An 18,705-nucleotide genomic window follows, 5' to 3' on the forward strand; every position below is an offset into this window, starting at 1 on the left:
CGAACCATGAATACTTAAGGGAGTAAAATGCTAATGACAGTTAAATTCAGCCGCCGCATTTATTAAGAGCCGATTATTCGTATGCTAGGATTGGTCAGATACGAATGTTTCATAAATCACACGTGTGTCTTGTCATAAGACCAATTATGCGCTCAGATCTGCGCCTGTTTTTACGCAATGTTGATAAATGAGGCCCATTTGATTATATTACATACATGCACATACACACACAAAAGCCCAAACGTACATTTACTTTGACTTTTATTTCATCACAGACAATATGAAGCTATGTCATGTTTTGTTTGATCAGCTTCACTTTTTTTGGTTAATATATAACTATTCCTACATTTAAGGCCTGGAATACATGCTAAAAGAAAAAAACATTTACCACTTTGTCATGTTGCCATTCCTTCTCGTAATACTTAAAATATGATTTAGCATTGAGGAGAAAAGTAATGAAGCTTTCAGGTGGTATTTTGTTCCTTTATTCCTTTAAACATATCTTACGATTTGCAACAGTACATCGTTATTGTTGTTGCATTTTTCATTTCAGAATTCCCATCTATGACTATCTATGACTGAATGTTCTGGAGTTATGGGGTAAAAACAACACAAATGGTGACAAAGGTCAGCTTCAGTTTGTACAGGGGTAAAAACTTAAAGTTGCTCCAATTTCAGTAAAAACAATTATGCAAATTATTGTTTGGGTTAATAGGGTTCTAAAATGGAATAGTTTGCACCATTTCATTCCTGTTTCATGTGCACTTTATGCACAAATTGATCAAATTTGCACTATTTGTGAAAGGGCCCTAAGTGGCATTTCGTCTCCTTACGTGGTACCAAGTAAATTTTTCAGTGTATGCACTGTTTTGTGGTGATTGAAGATAGGATCCGATGTGTTTGTGCTTATTGTCTGTCTGCTATGTCTGTGAGGCTCACTGAGCACCTGTTCCACCAGGAGAAGGTCTTTTTCAAGGACACATTTTCATCTTTGTTCTGCTTTCTTTTGCACTGACAGACAAACACAAAGTCCTCCAACGTTATGCTGGTATGAATGCCATCTTTAATCATGGTATTTACGCAAGAAATATATATTATATTATATTTAAATATTATTCATTCATCTAATACCGCTTAGTCCAATTAAGGGTTGCGGGGGGCTGGAGCCTATCCCAGCAGTCATAGGGCGCGAGGCGGGGTACACCCAGGACAGGACACCAGTCTGTCGCAGGGCCACAAATAGACAAACAAACACAGACACACCCACACACACCTAAGAACAATTTAAAGATGCCAATCCACCTAACCCATGTCTTTTGATGTGGGAGGAAACCGGAGCACCCGGAGGAAACCCACGCAAACACAGGGAGAACATGCAACCTCCACACAGAAAGGCCACGGGAAGTGAACCCACAACCTTCTTGCTGTAAGGCAACAGTGCTAACCACTAAGCCACCGTGCTGCCCCATATTATATTAAATATATTATATTTTAATCCCAGTGATTACCTTCTTGGTTATCTTTATTTTTTGTGTCTATGCAGTGATGTCACATTTTTCGCTGAACTTTCCAGTTGATTCTGCATGACTGTGGAATGAATGAGAAGTGTTGTACAGTTTTTAGATGGTGTCAGAAAGATTTCTCTCCCCATGTGGATGTAAATGGATGCCAAATGCAGTTTTTGTGTAGTGGGCGGCAGAGCAGGGGCCTGCAGATGCCAGACTTGTTGCCAGCAGGCTGAGCGTGGTGTTAAGGTGCTTGCTTACGTTGGTCTGTGACTGTGTAGAGTCTCACAATTGGCCCTGAACTTCACCTTGTATGCCAATCAGGGAGGCCTGTGATGTCGAGAACGCAGCCTTGGCATTCCTCTGCTATCTCACAGCCGGATATCTGAAATCGAGGCTAAAAGTCTAAAGGGCCTGTGAGTTGTTGATCAACGCTGAAAGTTTGAATAAGAAATGCAGAATTTACCTTAGTTATGGAGTGAAAGTTATGAAGTGTGGTGGCACTGGAGAAGTGTTTGTCAAACTTTTTCAGACCAATGACCACTTAACCAAAAAAAAAAAAAAAAATCTGGCAGGCCAGCAAACTCCCTAAATATCCAAAAACAATATGTCTCCTTACCACTCCACCAGTATAATACAAATTCATATTACAACATAATATTTAGACCTTTACAATAGCACTGTTTACTCATGCACATGTATGCTGCTCTCTGTTTGACTTTGGAGTAAAACAGTTTTAAGTTAGAACATGATATTAAATTAAAATGCAATATTTCACCAATATACACATGGACCACAAGGGGTCACTAGTGGTTCACAGACCACTCTTTCAGAAAGGTTGAGCTACAGGTATGTCAAAGGTAATCATCCATCACCCACCATCTGACCCTGTTACAGGACTATTCCAAAGAGTGCCGTTCTTTCCTGTTAATCCCAAATACCAATGAGGGTTGTTTTGAAGCATCATAGTAATTTCTTGATCCATTTTTGTCAATCTTGAACAAGCTTGGTATACATAGTAGTTACAGCCATCGTCAACGCCGGTTTTGAAATCATGGTCAGATTTTCTAAGTGTTCAAAAATTTCATCCCCATTCGGAAAATCTGAGTTATTACACGGCCACTTCTGGGTACTTGCAGTATTAACAGCTTCAAACATGTTCAAACATCTTTAAATGGGGTTGTCCTAGTGAGTATGGCTTGAAACGTGTTTGATCGTGCTCCATTGGGGTAAAAATTTAAAGTTGCGCCACATCTGGCTGAGAGTGCAAACGTCTATAACGTCTGCATCTTATTAGCCAACCAGTTCGGAGGCAAGCCAGTGCAAGCAGTTTCATCCTGTTTTTGCACTTTTTTTTCTTTTTTTGGATCATGAGCGATCATAGTAGAATGGCGCCCTGTGGAATAGGGGTGTTAGAATAGGCTGCATTTGTACTTCTGTCCATCCAGATAATACAGGACAACTTACAGCACAAACAGTTATATGATATTTGTTAGAAGATATTTGCCAGGTTTCTCCACTGCGTAGCAGTCTTGAATGAGATGAAGAAGTTTATGCACATATTTTTTGACAGAGTAACGGCCAATGTTTTCTTTTCCATAAACTTGGCAGATTGGCTGACAGCTCTGTCAGGTCCTGGATGCTCATATTTCCTGAATATGCTTCCCAATAAAAGTACTTTAACATCAGCTCAGCAGCAGTTACACTGAAAATGCAATAAAGACCTTTTTCATTGATATGATATAAATGAATCAACTGACTGATTGTGCAGCCTTTTGTGCATCAGCATTCTCAAAATAATTTGAAATTGTGTTTCTGAGCCCAGCGCTGCCCAACTACTGGGTAATTGTAATGCCTGGACATGCAATTTTCACACCTACCCTGTCCTATGGGTGACCATAGAATACCAACTATCACAAACAAGGATCAGGATTGATGGGTCATCTGGAAGCTGAATAAATGAGCTGTGGATTCCCATGTGGAGGAGCTGTCTCAGACTTAGCCAAATCCACATCTGCATGAAATAAATACTATCCTGTAATTCAGTAGATGATAACGGAGTATTTGTTTTACATACAAAAGTCACTACGAAATCTAAGTCACAGCACCAGCCAAACAAGTTTAAAAGTGCAAAATACAGTCCAGGAAATACAGTAAATAGTAGGAAAAATAATAGGAAAACTCTGAACTCCGCTTCAGATCAATTATTGATCTATGGTGCAGTCACTTTCTGCTAACTCATGACAGCAATACCACAGCACTGGTTCTGACCACACCTCATTTTAAAACAAAAATGCTCATGGACACACAGATGAGTCAAACAACTGCCATTTAAAGAGCACCAAGCATGAAAGTGCAAATGCATCAGGTGGAAACTACTCTGTGCACTGCTTTACACCAGGTCCTTTGAGTACCCGGGCTGTTTTACAATCAGGGTACATAAGTGGGTGTTAAAGATAAAGTTTGGCTTAATGACAAGGTGGAAATGACCAAAAAAGTTTAGTTTACCATACATGGATAACTATTACTTGTCTATCAGCAGCAGTGATCATTTGGTTTGATATCCTCATTTGTTTACCAGCAGAACTCTAATTATTCCAGTTTTTACCAAAATATCTGTGTCATTTCCATGATGTCTAATTTTGATGGACTGCCAAAACTATTATAGGTAACCACTAAATGGACTAATTTCCTTATCAATGCCTACTGTATAACAATCTAACTCTCAGGATCATTGCCCCTATCTGTGATGCCACAAAAGGATGTGTACCTGATTCGCTCAAATGTCTTTAATATTGGGGTGTAACTCTCCATCTGTCCAAAACCGTCCTCTTCAGAAATGCTTATAGTCCATTACTATTTGAGAAATGCAGAAACACAATAGCGGTTGTACACTCTGAATACATACTTACCATCAACTGTTTTTAGTAGGTAGAATATAGGGGAGGTGATGGTCTAGTGGTTAAGGTGTTGGGCTTGAGACCAGAAGATCCTTGGTTCAAATCCCAGCCTGACTGGAAAATCACTAAGGGCCCTTGGGCAAGGTCTTTAATCCCCTATTGCTCCTGGTGTGTAGTGAGCACCTTGTATGGCAGCACCCTGACATCGGGGTGAATGTGAGGCATAATTGTTAAGCGCTTTGAGCGTCTGATGCAGATGGAAAAGTGCTATATAAATGCAGTCCATTTACCATTTATATGGGTAGATTGCACTAATCTTAGTCTGTATAATTTACAAAATTATCTTCGTCAAAATAAGTCCTCTCCGGAAAGTATAGCAGATCATATCTGTGAGCTCATATATGTAAACATCTGACAGGTCTGAAACTTTGGACATTTAAGTACCCCAGTCAGCAGTTAGATATGGATGAATAACTTGACCAAAGTAACCACTTTGATTTTTTGGTGCCAGTGACACATACTTGTGTACCCTGACTGTGAAACAGCCCAACTGAAATGTGTTTGTGTGTTGATCATGATATAGTTGCTGCATGTCAAAGGCCTGATTGAATAAACACTGATTCTACTCTTGCAGTTGCTAGTCAGCAGATGATAGTCTTGAAGGGGTTCGAAGAAGAAGAAGCTATTTTTGTTGTTATTCAAAAACCTATATTAAAAGGTTAATGAAATGATTAATGTAAGTTTTAGTTTCTTGTTCAGATGAACTCTCTCTGGATCTTTGTTAGGAAAGGAATGCTGTGCTGTGCTGTTGATATTAGACAGATTAGATTCTGCATGTGTAATAAAGCAGTAGAATATTTCTGGACCGTTTTGCCATGTGCAAGCTGTGGTGATTTCCTTGAAGCCCACACTTTTCCCAGGGGGTTGAGTTCAGTCACAGCTGTGGTATGTGGCAAAGATATGAACCCAGAGTGGTGTTCTGACTCACTGGGTCCAGGACATGAAGAACATGGATATGTGCCGGGAAGCAGGCATACAATAGACTGAAAACCCTCTGAGAACTGGCCCCTGGACAGGAGTTCACTCTGACCCACATCCAAGTCTTCTCTTTTTGACGTAAGATTTTCATTCAGTGGTTTCTGGATGGACTCGCATCTTAGTCCAATGCCTCAGGGGCCAGTGTACTGACGTCATGGCCCTCTCTGTGACACCGTGTGCTACCAAGAGTTCATTTTGCCTCTGCATGGGTCACTCTAGTATTTAAATGGTGGTCATTTTGTCTGCATGGGAGCTTTGAAGCCATAAGAGTCTAAATCAGTTGTTTTCATTTCTAAAGTCAAGCATATTTGTGTATTACATTTTGGAAAGTTTGCAGTCAACTGCAAATAACCCGTCTGTGCTTAGTGAGCTCTGCATTACTTTAACTCACTGACTGCTGGAAAACTTATGTCAGTTCCTGTAGACACCGTAAAAACAGTTGTAGCGAGGGATACTAGTAGTGGTGGTACTAGTAAGTGAAACAACCTCAGCAACATCCAAGTCAATCAATTTCAGGTACAAAACTATCTTCTGTCAGCCAGTTACACTTCTGAGACTGAATATTCATCAAAATGTCACGTGTGTGTTTCCACCCCCCCCCCCCCCCATTTTATGACTTACTTTCCTTAGCCATTTCCTATCTGGACAGTTATCAACCGCCCTGTTTGCTTTGGAAATTAAAGCTGACGTTGGACGTCACAGTGTGTTTTGAGTCATGCTTGGTCTCGTTCTCTCACCTGGCAAGTCGAGGCAGTGCATACTCGTACCGACCTAAGACTGCAGATAACATTAAGGTCACTGTGCTCATTTTCAACTCAGTACTTTGTTGATCTAATCTCGCCCTTGTGGTTACGGGCTGATGGTGTTGTTGATGTATACTGAGACGGAGCATCAAATATAAAGCTGTTGGTATGAAAGTGCAGACTTGCAAGTTCAAGTCCTACCCAGTCATTACAGATGCCAACCACAACTGCTTATTCTAATATTTTGCCATCATGTCCAGATGGATACAATAATGTGAGTCATCATATGCTACAGGGGATCAGTTCAGAAATTAGATAGAGTGATATGGCAGTCGGGTGATGGATGCCAGACTCTACACATGGCTACGGGGCTGTCGCACACTATTTAGTTTATGTTTTAAGATCTATAAAGTGGGGCAGCACGGTGGCTTAGTGGTTAGCACTGTTGCCTCCCAGCAGGGAGGTCATGGGATTGATTCCCACCTGTAGCCTTTCTGTGTGTTTGCATGCTCTCCCTATGTTTCCATGGGTTTCCCTCCATGTGCTCCTGCTTCCTCCCACATCCAAAGACATGCAGGTTAGGTGGATTGGAAACTTTAAATTGCCCATAGGTGTGGGGTATAAGCATGTTTGTCTGTCTATACGGAGATTCTAAACGGGAAGGAACGGCACTCTGTAGAATAGCTCCGTGGGATGCGCCACCATGTAATGCAAAACATATAAACTGATTATTTCCTTTTGTTGTTGCTTATTTGTTTGTGGTAATTCTTTGTCAAAGTAAAGGTTTAATCATGAAATGTTTGGAATAATTGCTTTTTTAACGTATCTACAGATACAGTAGTGTTCAGAATAATAGTAGTGCTATGTGACTAAAAAGATTAATCCAGGTTTTGAGTATATTTCTTATTGTTACATGGAAAACAAGGTACCAGTAGATTCAGTAGATTCTCATAAATCTAGCAAGACCAAGCGTTCATGATATGCACATTCTTAAGGCTATGAAATTGGGCTATTAGTAAAAAATAAAGTAGAAAAGGGGTGTTCACAATAATAGTAGTGTGGCATTCAGTCAGTGAGTTTGTCAATTTTGTTGGAACAAAACAGGTGTGGAATCAGGTGTCCCCTATTTAAGGATGAAGCCAGCACCTGTTGAACATGCTTTTCTCTTTGAAAGCCTGAGGAAAATGGGACGTTCGAGACATTGTTCAGAAGAACAGCGTAGTTTGATTAAAAAGTTGATTGGAGAGGGGAAAACTTATATGCAGGTGCAAAAAATTATAGGCTGTTCATCTACAATGAACTCCAGTGCTTTAAAATGGATAAAAAACAGACGCGTGGAAGAAAACAGAAAACAACCATCAAAATGGATAGAAGAATAACCAGAATGGCAAAGGCTCACCCATTGATCAGCTCCAGGTGTTGGGAAAGTGTAGGAACACGGACCCACAACAGGGGGCGCAAATGAACGGACAATGGAGTAAGTCAAAATAACAAGCTTTACTGTTGTGAATGTGCACAACGAATACAACCAATCACAGCAATGGACAACAGTCAATTCACAAAGTGTCGTGTGGGCAGGCTCGAAGATAGGAGACGCCTCTCCAAGGTAAGACCGGAACCACACGGCTTCCTCCGCCACAGGACCCCGGGAATACTGGAGCCGCCAAGTCCCGAACTCCCAGGTGGCCACTGCCTCCGCGTGTCGGACCTGGTACTGCTGGCGAGGAACAAAGGACAGTTAGATGGGGGCGCGTTTGCACCCAGGACTCCGAACAGCAGGGAAGTTACCTCCACCTCTCGTTGGAACAGTAATCCACAAACTAAGCACAAATCCAAAAAGATACACTCCGTAGCTTCGTTACCTCTCTGGTAGAAACGATATCTCGGCAATGAGGTGGAGGTGCCGTCCTGCTGATATACCCCACAGATGATTGCCGTCAGCTGTCTCAGGTGATGGGTGACAGCTGTCACCGTAGCTGCTCACGTGAGGCGGCGGCGCCCTCTGGTGCCTGGAGCCCGCACTCCAGGCAGGGCGCCCTCTGGTGGTGGTGGGCCAGCAGTACCTCCTCTTCAGCGGCCCACACAACACCAGGATGATCAAAGACAGTCTGGAGCAGGGGTGGGCAACGAGGGCCGAGACACTGCATGTTTTCCTTGCAACCAATCACCTCAGCAGGTGGGTTGCTGATGAGCTTCTCCCTTGAACATAAACACCTGGTTGTCAATGAAATCACCTGCTGAAACACCTGAACATTAATGAAATCACCTGCTGAGGTGATTGGTAGCAAGGAAAACCTGCAGTGCTTCGGCCCTTCATGCACATGATTGCCCACCCCTGGTCTGGAGTTACCTGTAAGTGCTGTGACAGTTAGACAACGCCTGTGTGAAGCTAATTTATTTGCAAGAATCCCCCAGAAAGTCCCTTTGTTAAATAAAAGACGCGCAGAAGAGGTTACAGTTTGCCAAAGAACACATCAACTGGCCTAAAGAGAAATGGAGGAATATTTTGTGGACTAATGAGAGTAAAATTGTTCTTTTTGGGTCCAAGGGTTGCAGACAGTTTGTGAGACGACCCCCAAACTCTGAATTCAAGCCACAGTTCACAGTGAAGACAGTGAAGCATGGTGGTGCAGCATCATGATATGGGCATGTTTCTCCTACTATGGTGTTGGGCCTATATATTGCATACCAGGTATCATGGATCAGTTTGGATATGTCAAAATACTTGAAGAGGTCATGTTGCCTTATGTTGAAGAGGACATGCCCTTGAAATGGGTGTTTCAACAAGAAAATGACCCCAAGCACACTAGTAAATGAGCAAAATCTTGGTTCCAAACCAACAAAATTAATGCCTTGCAGATGTGAAGAAATCATGAAAAACTGTGGTTATACAACTAAATACTAGTTTAGTGATTCACAGGATTGCTAAAAAAGCTGTTTGAACATAATAGTTTTGAGTTTGTAGCGTCAACAGCAGATGCTACTATTATTGTGAACGCCCCCTTTTCTACTTTTTTTTTAGTAATAGCCCAATTTCATAGCCTTAAGAGTGTGCATATCATGAATGCTTGGTCTTGTTGGATTTGTGAGAATCTACTGAATCTACTGGTACCTTGTTTCCCATGTAACAATAAGAAATATACTCAAAACCTGGATTAATGTTTTTAGTCACATAGCACTGCTATTATTCTGAACTCTACTGTATATCCGTATAATAAATGTTTTATCAGTATCGGCCCCAAAAAAATCCGCATCTCAACTGTGTAAGGCTAACAGCATAGGCCACGTTTGAAATATGATTAATTATTATATCACAGGAGATTATTATTACTGAGCATTGGGAAGGAATAGCCCATGGTGAACAGCTGGAGTGCTGTATCAAGTGTAACAGTGCTTAAACCTCCAGCCGTGCTGTAATATTTTCACAACGTGATACTGTTACCATAATGCTCCTGATTATTATTCTGTCACTTTGGTGCGTGCCCAATTGTGATCAAGGTGCATATCACAGAACAAATGGGCTTAGACGGCATATCTGCTGCTGCATCTTTATACTGCGAGGAACATCCATCTGTCATGTTCAAACAACGGGCGTCTGCTATTTGGCCGTGCACGAGCATCACACACGCCTCGCAGCCTTTTCTTTCTCTGTAGCGAGACTTGCTGTTTTCACAGATAGATCTTCATCTCATCAGTACATAGAGGTGCGTGTGTCGTGCAGTCTTTGAGCACAAGGATGCACGACTTGTATTCCCGCTAAGTCATGAGAGAGGTCGCCCAGTTTGTTTGACTTGCTTTTGCACCTGATTCAGAGTAGGTGACACTGCGAAGATGGAAGTGAACAAAGCGCCTTCTCTGTCTCTTCCCCTTATGGCTTTGTGCACTTTACTTTCATCTCGTAGCAGTAAAAGTTAACAGGCATTATGCACCTCTTCACACTGCACTCTTTCTCGCTCATATCTTGCTTTTTCCATTTGCAGCGCAAGTGGAAAAAGCTGCATCACTCCCACATGATTTCGTATTTACACCATAAATATTTGCATAGCCAAAAGTACTGATGTCCAACTGATGTGCAGGAGAAGGTAGCTGAATCCTTATTGTCTCTGTGTCTGCTGCTTTTATCTTTTGTCCTCTTGTACATTTAGTGATGTTTTTCATCTTTTGATGATCAGAGCATCTTCTCTTTGTTTCAGGTGAACAACACATTACAATGGCTGACCGGTTTGACTGTGATAACTGCAAAGAATCCCTATATGGCCGCAAGTACATCCAGTCAGATGACAATCCCTACTGCATCCCCTGTTACGACAGCCTGTTCTCCAACACCTGTGATGAGTGCAAAGAGCTGATCGCTCATGATGCCAGAGTAAGTCATCCATATTAACACGTTCCCACCAACAGACTGCTATCTGCTGTGTAACCGCAGCAACAAAGGCAGTAATGTTCCTGGAGCTGTCGTGTGGCTTTACGCATTGATTTCCCTAGAAGACACATTGATAAATCTGTTGTGCGTCCTCTTGATACATAGCTCAGAACCAGGACATGTGAGCGGAGCAGAGTGGGAGTGACAGGATTTTGGCTCGAGCATGAAGTGGCATATTTTGCATACTGGAGCGATACCAGACCCACTCTCACCGTGCATCTGAAGTTTGACTGACCCAAAATGTATCTGTGTATTATAAAGCCTGAAACACCAGACTGTGTTTCAGCTGCATTTGTGTTGCATCACTGCTCAGGCTTTCCATCTTATGTCTTTGATAAAGACTTTTACTCCAAATTCTGTATCTTATGCAAAACGTTTCAGCTGTTCCCCTTATTTTCACAGCAGATCCATTGTGGATCTGCATGTTGGTTTGGCACAAATTCTACGCTGGATGCCCTTCCTGATGGATCTCCACATTACATGGAGAAATGCGGCAGGGGTGGGGTTTGAACCGGGAACCTTTTGCACTGAAACCAAGTGCCATACCTCTGCCTGCTATGGATCATAAAAAAAAATAAAAAAAAACTTAAATTTGTCACACATTCATGAACTAATGATCCAAGATCTGCTGTGGCAACTCAAGAGTGAAAACAAGGGCAGCCAAAGGGACTTAAAACTCAGTGCAGAGGTGGTGGACAAGCGGTTAGTACACTTGGTTTCAGTGCTGATGGTTCCCAGTTCAAACCCCACCCCTGCCACATTTTATGTAATGTGGGGGTGCATGAGGAAGGGCATCCATTGTAGAATTTGTGGCAAATCAACATCCAGATCCAAACTGGATCTGCTGTGGCAACCTTGAGTGAAAACAAGGGGAACAGCTGAAAAGTTTTACTTTTTATGAATAAAGACAGTAAAATTAAATGAAAATATTCAATTGATAATTGCTAGTAAATGTTACTTGAGTTATTCTTTTAGACAAATTAATGTTTGCAAGTAAAATTTACTTAAGAATCCTCCTTGTAGAATTTACTTGGAATTTCTGAGTGGAAAAACTTGCCTAGGTTTTTTCAAGTAAATATCACTCCAAATTTTTTTCAGTGTATAAAGTGAAACTTTATCCAGAATCTGGATCTGGATCCATAATCACCTCCAAAATTTAATGGAGTCTTCCATGGCCTACTATGTATCTGTGTTGAAATTTTGTCAAAATCTGTGCAATAGTTTTGACGTAATCCTGCTACCAGACAGACAGACAGACAGAGAAATAAATAAACAATGATGATTTTATTACATCCTTGGTGGACGTAACAAAGGAAAGTGTGCAACAATATTATTTTAATCCTGGTGTGAAATCAACACAACAGAGATGTCTGAAATTAAATATTGAGTTAGATTTGGATCTACATCCAGAATCAAAGTCAGATATAACCAGTGATGCCGGTAACACGTTACTTAGTCACGCGTTACTCTAATCTGACCACTTTTTTTAGTAACGAGTAATCTAACGCGTTAATCTTTCCAAATCAGTAATCAGATTAAAGTTACTTCTCCAAGTCACTGTGCGTTACTATTATTTTTGCATTGTGGGTCGATAGCAGCATTAAACTTGGTCCGTGGGCAGGAGGTTGGGGTTCGACTGAACTACACACTTTAAGCGAGCTGTGAGCTTTTCATCCGCGGTTTTCTGCAACACCTCTTAAAGCACAGTGACAACAGCACACCTGCACTGAGCTTTACAAAGACATTTTTATGCTTTTTTTTCTCCGAGCCGCTCTGTATCTGCTGCTAAAAACAGCTGATCCTCCGCAACGCGTCAACAACTAACACTGTTTTCTTTCTTCATTCTTTGTGCTCAAACGCCAAAGCAGGGGCGAATCCAGATGGAATGGGGGCATGGGGCAAGGATGCCCCCCCCTCACAACACCCCTAGATTAAAGGTCCAGTTTTGAAGCCTTTTATTACTACAACTACTAATACTATTTAAAATAATAATAATTTTGACAAGTAAAATGATTAGAGAGAATTTAAATGTTAGAAAAATGTTAGAATGAATTTAATAGTTACATTTATAAACAATGTAGGTTAGAAATTGCAAGTTTTACTGTTAACAGTTAAATATGAGGTCAAGAAAGAGGTCTTTATTTACTTTATTTTACTTTACTTTTTATAAAACAAGTATTTATTTTCATAGAAGCCAAGAAAGGGTGACTATAAAGTGAGTTTTGGCAAAACAGGTATCATTGTCATGTTGAGGTGGCAGAGGGTTGTTGTCGGCAGCTGGGGAAAGTAACTAAAAAAGTAACTAGTAATCTAACTTAGTTACTTTTCCAATTGAGTAATCAGTAAAGTAACTAAGTTACTTTTTCAAGGAGTAATCAGTAATTGGATTACTTTTTCAAAGTAACTGTGGCAACACTGGATATAACCCACACCTAGGTTAAGATTCATCTCAGCTTTGTGCACTATTCTGCTGGCAAACAAATTGCTGAGCCTTGGTAGAGGGACGTGCTCTTAACCCTCTGCGCAATATGCAATTCCTCTTTTAAGGGACTTGCATATTGTATGCATGTGTTGTGTGGGCCGCTGAAGAGGAGGTACTGCTGGCCCACCACCAGAGGGCGCCCTGCCTGAAGTGCGGGCTTCAGGCACAAGAGAGCGCTGCCGCCTCGCGGGAACAGCCGGGAGTGACAGCTGTCACTCATCAACTATGACAGCTGTCACCAATCACCACGTCATCACTCACCCTACAAGAGCCGGACGACATCTCCACCCCGCTGCCGAGATATCGCCTACCATTAGAGGTAATAATCCTCAGCTGTATCTGTGCCGTATCGCACTTCAACTGTTTGTCTGTCTGTTACAGGAGTACCTGGTTACTTGCATCAGCTGGAGGCTGAGCTGGTCGGTGACGGCAGGGTGACGGATTGCACCCTTCACGATCAGTGAGACAAGTGACTGTTCAGGTTCTGTAAAAGACTGTGTTCATATTTGCGGAGGTGGAGGTGTAATTCCCACCTGCCTAAACTGAACTGGTACGAGGAGTTACTGAGTGTCAAACATGCTCACCTCGTTTTCTGTTTTTGTTTCCTGCCAGCAGTACCAGATCCGACAGCCGGAGACGGTGGCCACCTGGGGACTCGGGACTTGGCGGCTCCAGTATCCTCCGGGTTTGGTGGCAGTGGAAATCGTGTGGGATCCGGCTCTTCTCTGGACGGGCCTGCCCACACGTCACCTTTGTACTTTTGACTGTAATCCAAATTCTGCATTTTTCTGTATTTCGTTGTGCACATTTCACAACAGTAAAGTGTTGTATTTTTGGCTCATCTATTTTCCGTTCATTTACGCCCCCTGTTGTGGGTCCGTGTCATTACACTTTCCCAACAGGATATCTCGGCCAATGTCATGGACTCCGAGGGGCATCAACCAATGATTGAACAACCAATGGAAGAGCAGGGTGCACAGGCGCCAGCGGGAGGCGTGGTAGGTGAGTTGCAGCAAATCCTCACCGCCTTCACTGCTCGGTTGGATTTAATGACCGAGCAGAACGTCATTCTCAACCGCAGGATGGAGGCTCTCACCGCACAGGTGGAAGCGCGCGCACAGGGCGCTGCTGCAGCTCCTCCTCCTGCTGTCCTGGTGCCAAATATAGACGTTCCAATGGTCCTTCAACGAACCCCCCCACCATCCCCTGAAGCATACATAAGTCCCCCGGAGCCGTACGGAGGCTGTGTGGAGACGTGCATAGACTTCTTGATGCAGTGTTCGCTCGTCTTTGCACAGCGTCCCGTGATGTACGCGTCAGACTCCAGCTGGGTGGCGTATGTAATTAATTTGCTTCGAGGTGAGGCACGCGCCTGGGCTACGGCGCTTTGGGAGCAGAATTCGCGGCTCCTACCAACATATACTGGGTTTGTGAGGGAGTTCAGAACAGTCTTTGATCACCCCAGTAGAGGCGAGACCGCTTCAACAGTGCTGCTATCTATGAGACAGGGGCGTCGGAGCGCAGCTGAGTACGCAGTCGACTTCCGCATCGCGGCTGCGAGGTCCGGCTGGAATACTACTGCGCTCTGCACCGCCACCGTAAACGGACTGTCGTCGGTCCTGAAGGAGCACCTGGTGGCTAAGGATGAGCCGCGGGATTTGGATGGGCTTATTGATCTAGTTATACGATTAGACAACCGGTTAGAAGAACGCTGTCAGGAGGGAGACGAAGGACGTGGCCGGGCACGTGCCGTCCCTCTCCCTTCCGGGTCCGAAAAGGTTCCGCCCTCCCCACGCTCCACAGCCTCAGCGCGCCGTGTGGCAACAGCTCCCCCTGCTGACGATGCGATGGACACGAGCAGGGCTAAATTAAGAGCTTCTAACAGACAGAGGAGACTGGCCCGCGGGGAGTGCTTTATCTGCGGCTCAAGCGAGCATCAGCAGAGAGACTGCCCCAAGTGGTTAAACACCAACGCCCGCCCTTAGAAACTGGGCTAAGGGTGGGCCAAGAAATTCACGTGGGACATACACGCATTTCTGCACGTCTCCCAGTTACGATCCTGAGTGGGGATCTAACCCTTCAAGCCCCAGCACTGGTGGACACGGGGTCAGAAGGGAATCTGCTGGACAGCAGATGGGCAAGGGAAGTAGGGCTCCCTCTAGTGGTGCTCCCTACACCATTGAAGGTGCGGGCACTAGATGGTACCCTTCTCCCTTTAATCACACACAGGACACTACCTGTAACTCTGGTAGTGTCTGAGAATCATCAGGAGGAGATTGAGTTTTATGTGACTCCTTCTACCTCCCGCGTAATTTTGGGCTTCCCGTGGATGATAAAACACAATCCCCAGATTGATTGGCCGTCTGGGGTTGTGGCTCAGTGGAGAGAAACCTGCCACCGGGAGTGTTTAGGATCCTCGGTTCCCCCTGGTTTGACTGCTAACGAGGAGGTTAAAGTCCCCCCCAATCTGACGGCGGTGCCTGAGGAGTACCACGATCTTGCTGACATCTTCAGCAAAGATCTGGCACTCACTCTTCCCCCTCACCGGCCGTACGATTGTGCCATTGATTTGATTCCGGGCGTTAAGTACCCGTCCAGCAGGCTGTACAACCTCTCACGTCCTGAACGCGAATCAATGGAGACCTACATCCGGGACTCGCTAGCTGCCGGGCTGATCCGGAACTCCACCTCCCCGATGGGTGCTGGTTTCTATTTGGTGGGCAAGAAAGACGGCGGACTCCGTCCATGCATTGATTACAGGGGGCTGAACGAGATCACGGTTCGCATCCGATACCCTCTGCCCCTGTTGGATTCAGTGTTCATGCCCCTGCATGGAGCCCAAATATTCACCAAACTCGATCTTAGGAATGCGTATCACCTGGTTCGGATCCGGAAGGGAGACGAGTGGAAGACGGTATTTAACACCCCGTTAGGTCATTTTGAGTACCTGGTTATGCCGTTCGGCCTCACCAACGCCCTCGCAACGTTTCAGGCTTTGGTAAATGACATCTTGCGGGACTTCCTGCACCGATTCGTCTTCGTATATCTAGACGATATACTCATCTTTTCCCCGGATCCTGAGACCCATGTCCAGCATGTACGTCAGGTCCTGCAGCGGTTGTTGGAGAACCGGCTGTTTGTGAAGAGCGAGAAGTGCAAGTTCCACTGCACTTCTTTGTCCTTCCTGGGGTTTATCATCTCCTCCAACTCCGTTGCCCCTAATCCGGCCAAGGTTGCGGCGGTGAGAGATTGGCCCCAACCCACAAACCGTAGGAAACTGCAACAGTTCCTCGGCTTTGCAAATTTTTACAGGAGGTTCATTAAGGGCTATAGTCAGGTAGTTAGCCCCCTGACAGCCCTGACCTCCTCTAAAGTCCCCTTCACCTGGTCGGATCGGTGCAAGGCCGCGTTTAGGGAGTTGAAACGTCGGTTGTCGACTGCACCAGTTCTGGTGCAGCCCGATCCTAGCCGCCAGTTTGTGGTTGAAGTGGATGCCTCTGACTCAGGGATAGGAGCCGTGCTGTCCCAGAGCGGGGAGTCCGACAAGGTTCTCCACCCATGTGCCTATTTTTCACGCAGGTTGACCCCAGCTGAACAGAACTATGATGTGGGCAATCGGGAACTCCTCGCAGTGAAAGAGGCTCTTGAGGAGTGGAGACATCTGTTGGAGGGAGCTGCGGTACCATTCACGGTTTTCACGGACCATCGGAACCTGGAGTATATCAGGACCGCCAAGCGGCTGAACCCCAGGCAAGCCCGCTGGTCATTGTTCTTCGGGCGTTTTGACTTCGGGATCACCTACTGCCCCGGGACCAAGAATCAAAGATTGGACGCCTTGTCCTGGGTTCACGAAGACGAAGTCAAAACAGAGTTGTCGGATCCGCCGGAATCCATCATACCTGAGTCCACTATCGTGGCCACCCTCACCTTGGACGTGGAGAAGACCGTCCGGGAGGCCCTGGCACGGAACCCGGACCCAGGAACAGGACCGAAGAACCGCCTCTACGTCCCACCAGAAGCCAGAGCTGCAGTCCTGGACTTCTGTCACGGTTCCAAGCTCTCCTGTCACCCAGGGGTGCGAAAGGACCGTGGCAGTGGTCCGGCAGCGCTTCTGGTGGGCGTTCATGGAAGCCGACGTCCGGGAATATGTCCAGGCTTGTACCACCTGTGCCAGGGGCAAGGCAGACCACCAAAGAACACAGGGACTCCTCCAGCCGTTACCCGTGCCTCATCGCCCCTGGTCCCACATCGGCCTGGACTTGTCACGGGCCTCCCGCCGTCCCAGGGCATGACGACCATCCTCACGATAGTGGACCGATTCTCCAAGGCAGCCCACTTCGTGGCCCTCCCGAAGCTCCCAGCGGCTCAGGAGACAGCAGACCTCCTGGTCCACCACGTCGTACGTCTGCATTGGATACCAACAGACATTGTCTCGGATCGTGGTCCCCAGTTCTCCTCTCAAGTCTGGAGGAGTTTCTGCAGAGAACTGGGGGCCACCGTGAGCCTCTCGTCCGGGTATCACCCACAGACGAACGGACAGGCAGAACGGGCCAACCAGGAACTGGAACAGACCCTACGCTGTGTGACTTCCACGCACCCGACAGCCTGGAGTGAACATCTGGCCTGGCCGCGCATAACAGTCAAGTGTCCTCCGCAACCGGCCTCTCCCCGTTTGAGGTGTGTCCGGGGTACCAGCCGCCATTGTTTCCCATCGTGGAGGGAGAGGTCGGTGTGCCCTCGGTCCAGGCCCACCTGCGACGATGCCGTCGGGTGTGGCGCGCCGCCCGTTCTGCCTTGCTGAAGGCCCGGACGAGGGCTAAGGCCCATGCAGACCGCCGGCATTCCCCGGCCCCTGCATACCAGCCCGGGCAGGAGGTGTGGTTGTCTACGAAGGACATTCCATTACAAATGGACTCCCCGAAACTGAAGAAGAGGTACATTGGTCCCTTTAGAATCCTCAAGGTCCTCAGCCCGGCCGCAGTGAAGCTCCAACTCCCAGCTTCACTGCAGATCCACCCTGTGTTTCATGTTTCCAGACTCAAACCACACCACACCTCACCTCTCTGTGCTCCCGGACCGGCGCCGCCTCCTGCCCGGATCATCGACGGGGAGCCGGCTTGGACAGTGCGCCGGCTCCTAGACGTCTGTCTGAAAGGGCCGGGGATTCCAGTACTTGGTGGACTGGGAGGGGTATGGACCTGAAGAAGCTCCTGGGTGAAGAGGAGCTTCATCCTGGACCAGGCCCTCCTGGCCGACTTCTACACCCGACACCCCGACATGCCTGGTCGGGCGCCAGGAGGCGCCCGTTGAGGGGGGGGTCCTGTTGTGTGGGCCACTGAAGAGGAGGTACTTCTGGCCCACCACCAGAGGGCGCCCTGCCTGAAGTGCGGACTTCGGGCACAAGAGGGCGCTGCCGCCTCGCGGGAACAGCCGGGAGTGACAGCTGTCACTCATCAACTATGACAGCTGTCACCAATCACCACGTCATCACTCACCCTACAAGAGCCGGATGACATCTCCACCCCGCTGCCGAGATATTGCCTACCATTAGAGGTAATAATCCTCAGCCGTATCTGTGCCATATCGCACTTCAACTGTTTGTCTGTCTGTTACA

At 45.8% G+C, this 18,705-nt stretch overlaps 1 protein-coding gene across 1 annotated transcript in view; it reads left to right on the forward strand.

The window, feature by feature from the left end:
• The window catches only part of fhl3a (four and a half LIM domains 3a), a 134,596-nt gene that overhangs the window by 89,288 nt on the left and 26,603 nt on the right, over positions 1–18,705 (forward strand). The window contains exon 2 of the mRNA XM_034174105.1: positions 10,380–10,552. Within this exon, the coding sequence (XP_034029996.1) occupies positions 10,397–10,552 (156 nt within the window). The 5' untranslated portion in view covers positions 10,380–10,396. The remainder of the gene's footprint in view (positions 1–10,379; positions 10,553–18,705) is intronic.

This window comes from Thalassophryne amazonica, chromosome 7 (assembly GCF_902500255.1).
Source record: "Thalassophryne amazonica chromosome 7, fThaAma1.1, whole genome shotgun sequence".
In the NCBI taxonomy this organism is placed as follows: Eukaryota; Metazoa; Chordata; class Actinopteri; order Batrachoidiformes; family Batrachoididae; genus Thalassophryne; species Thalassophryne amazonica.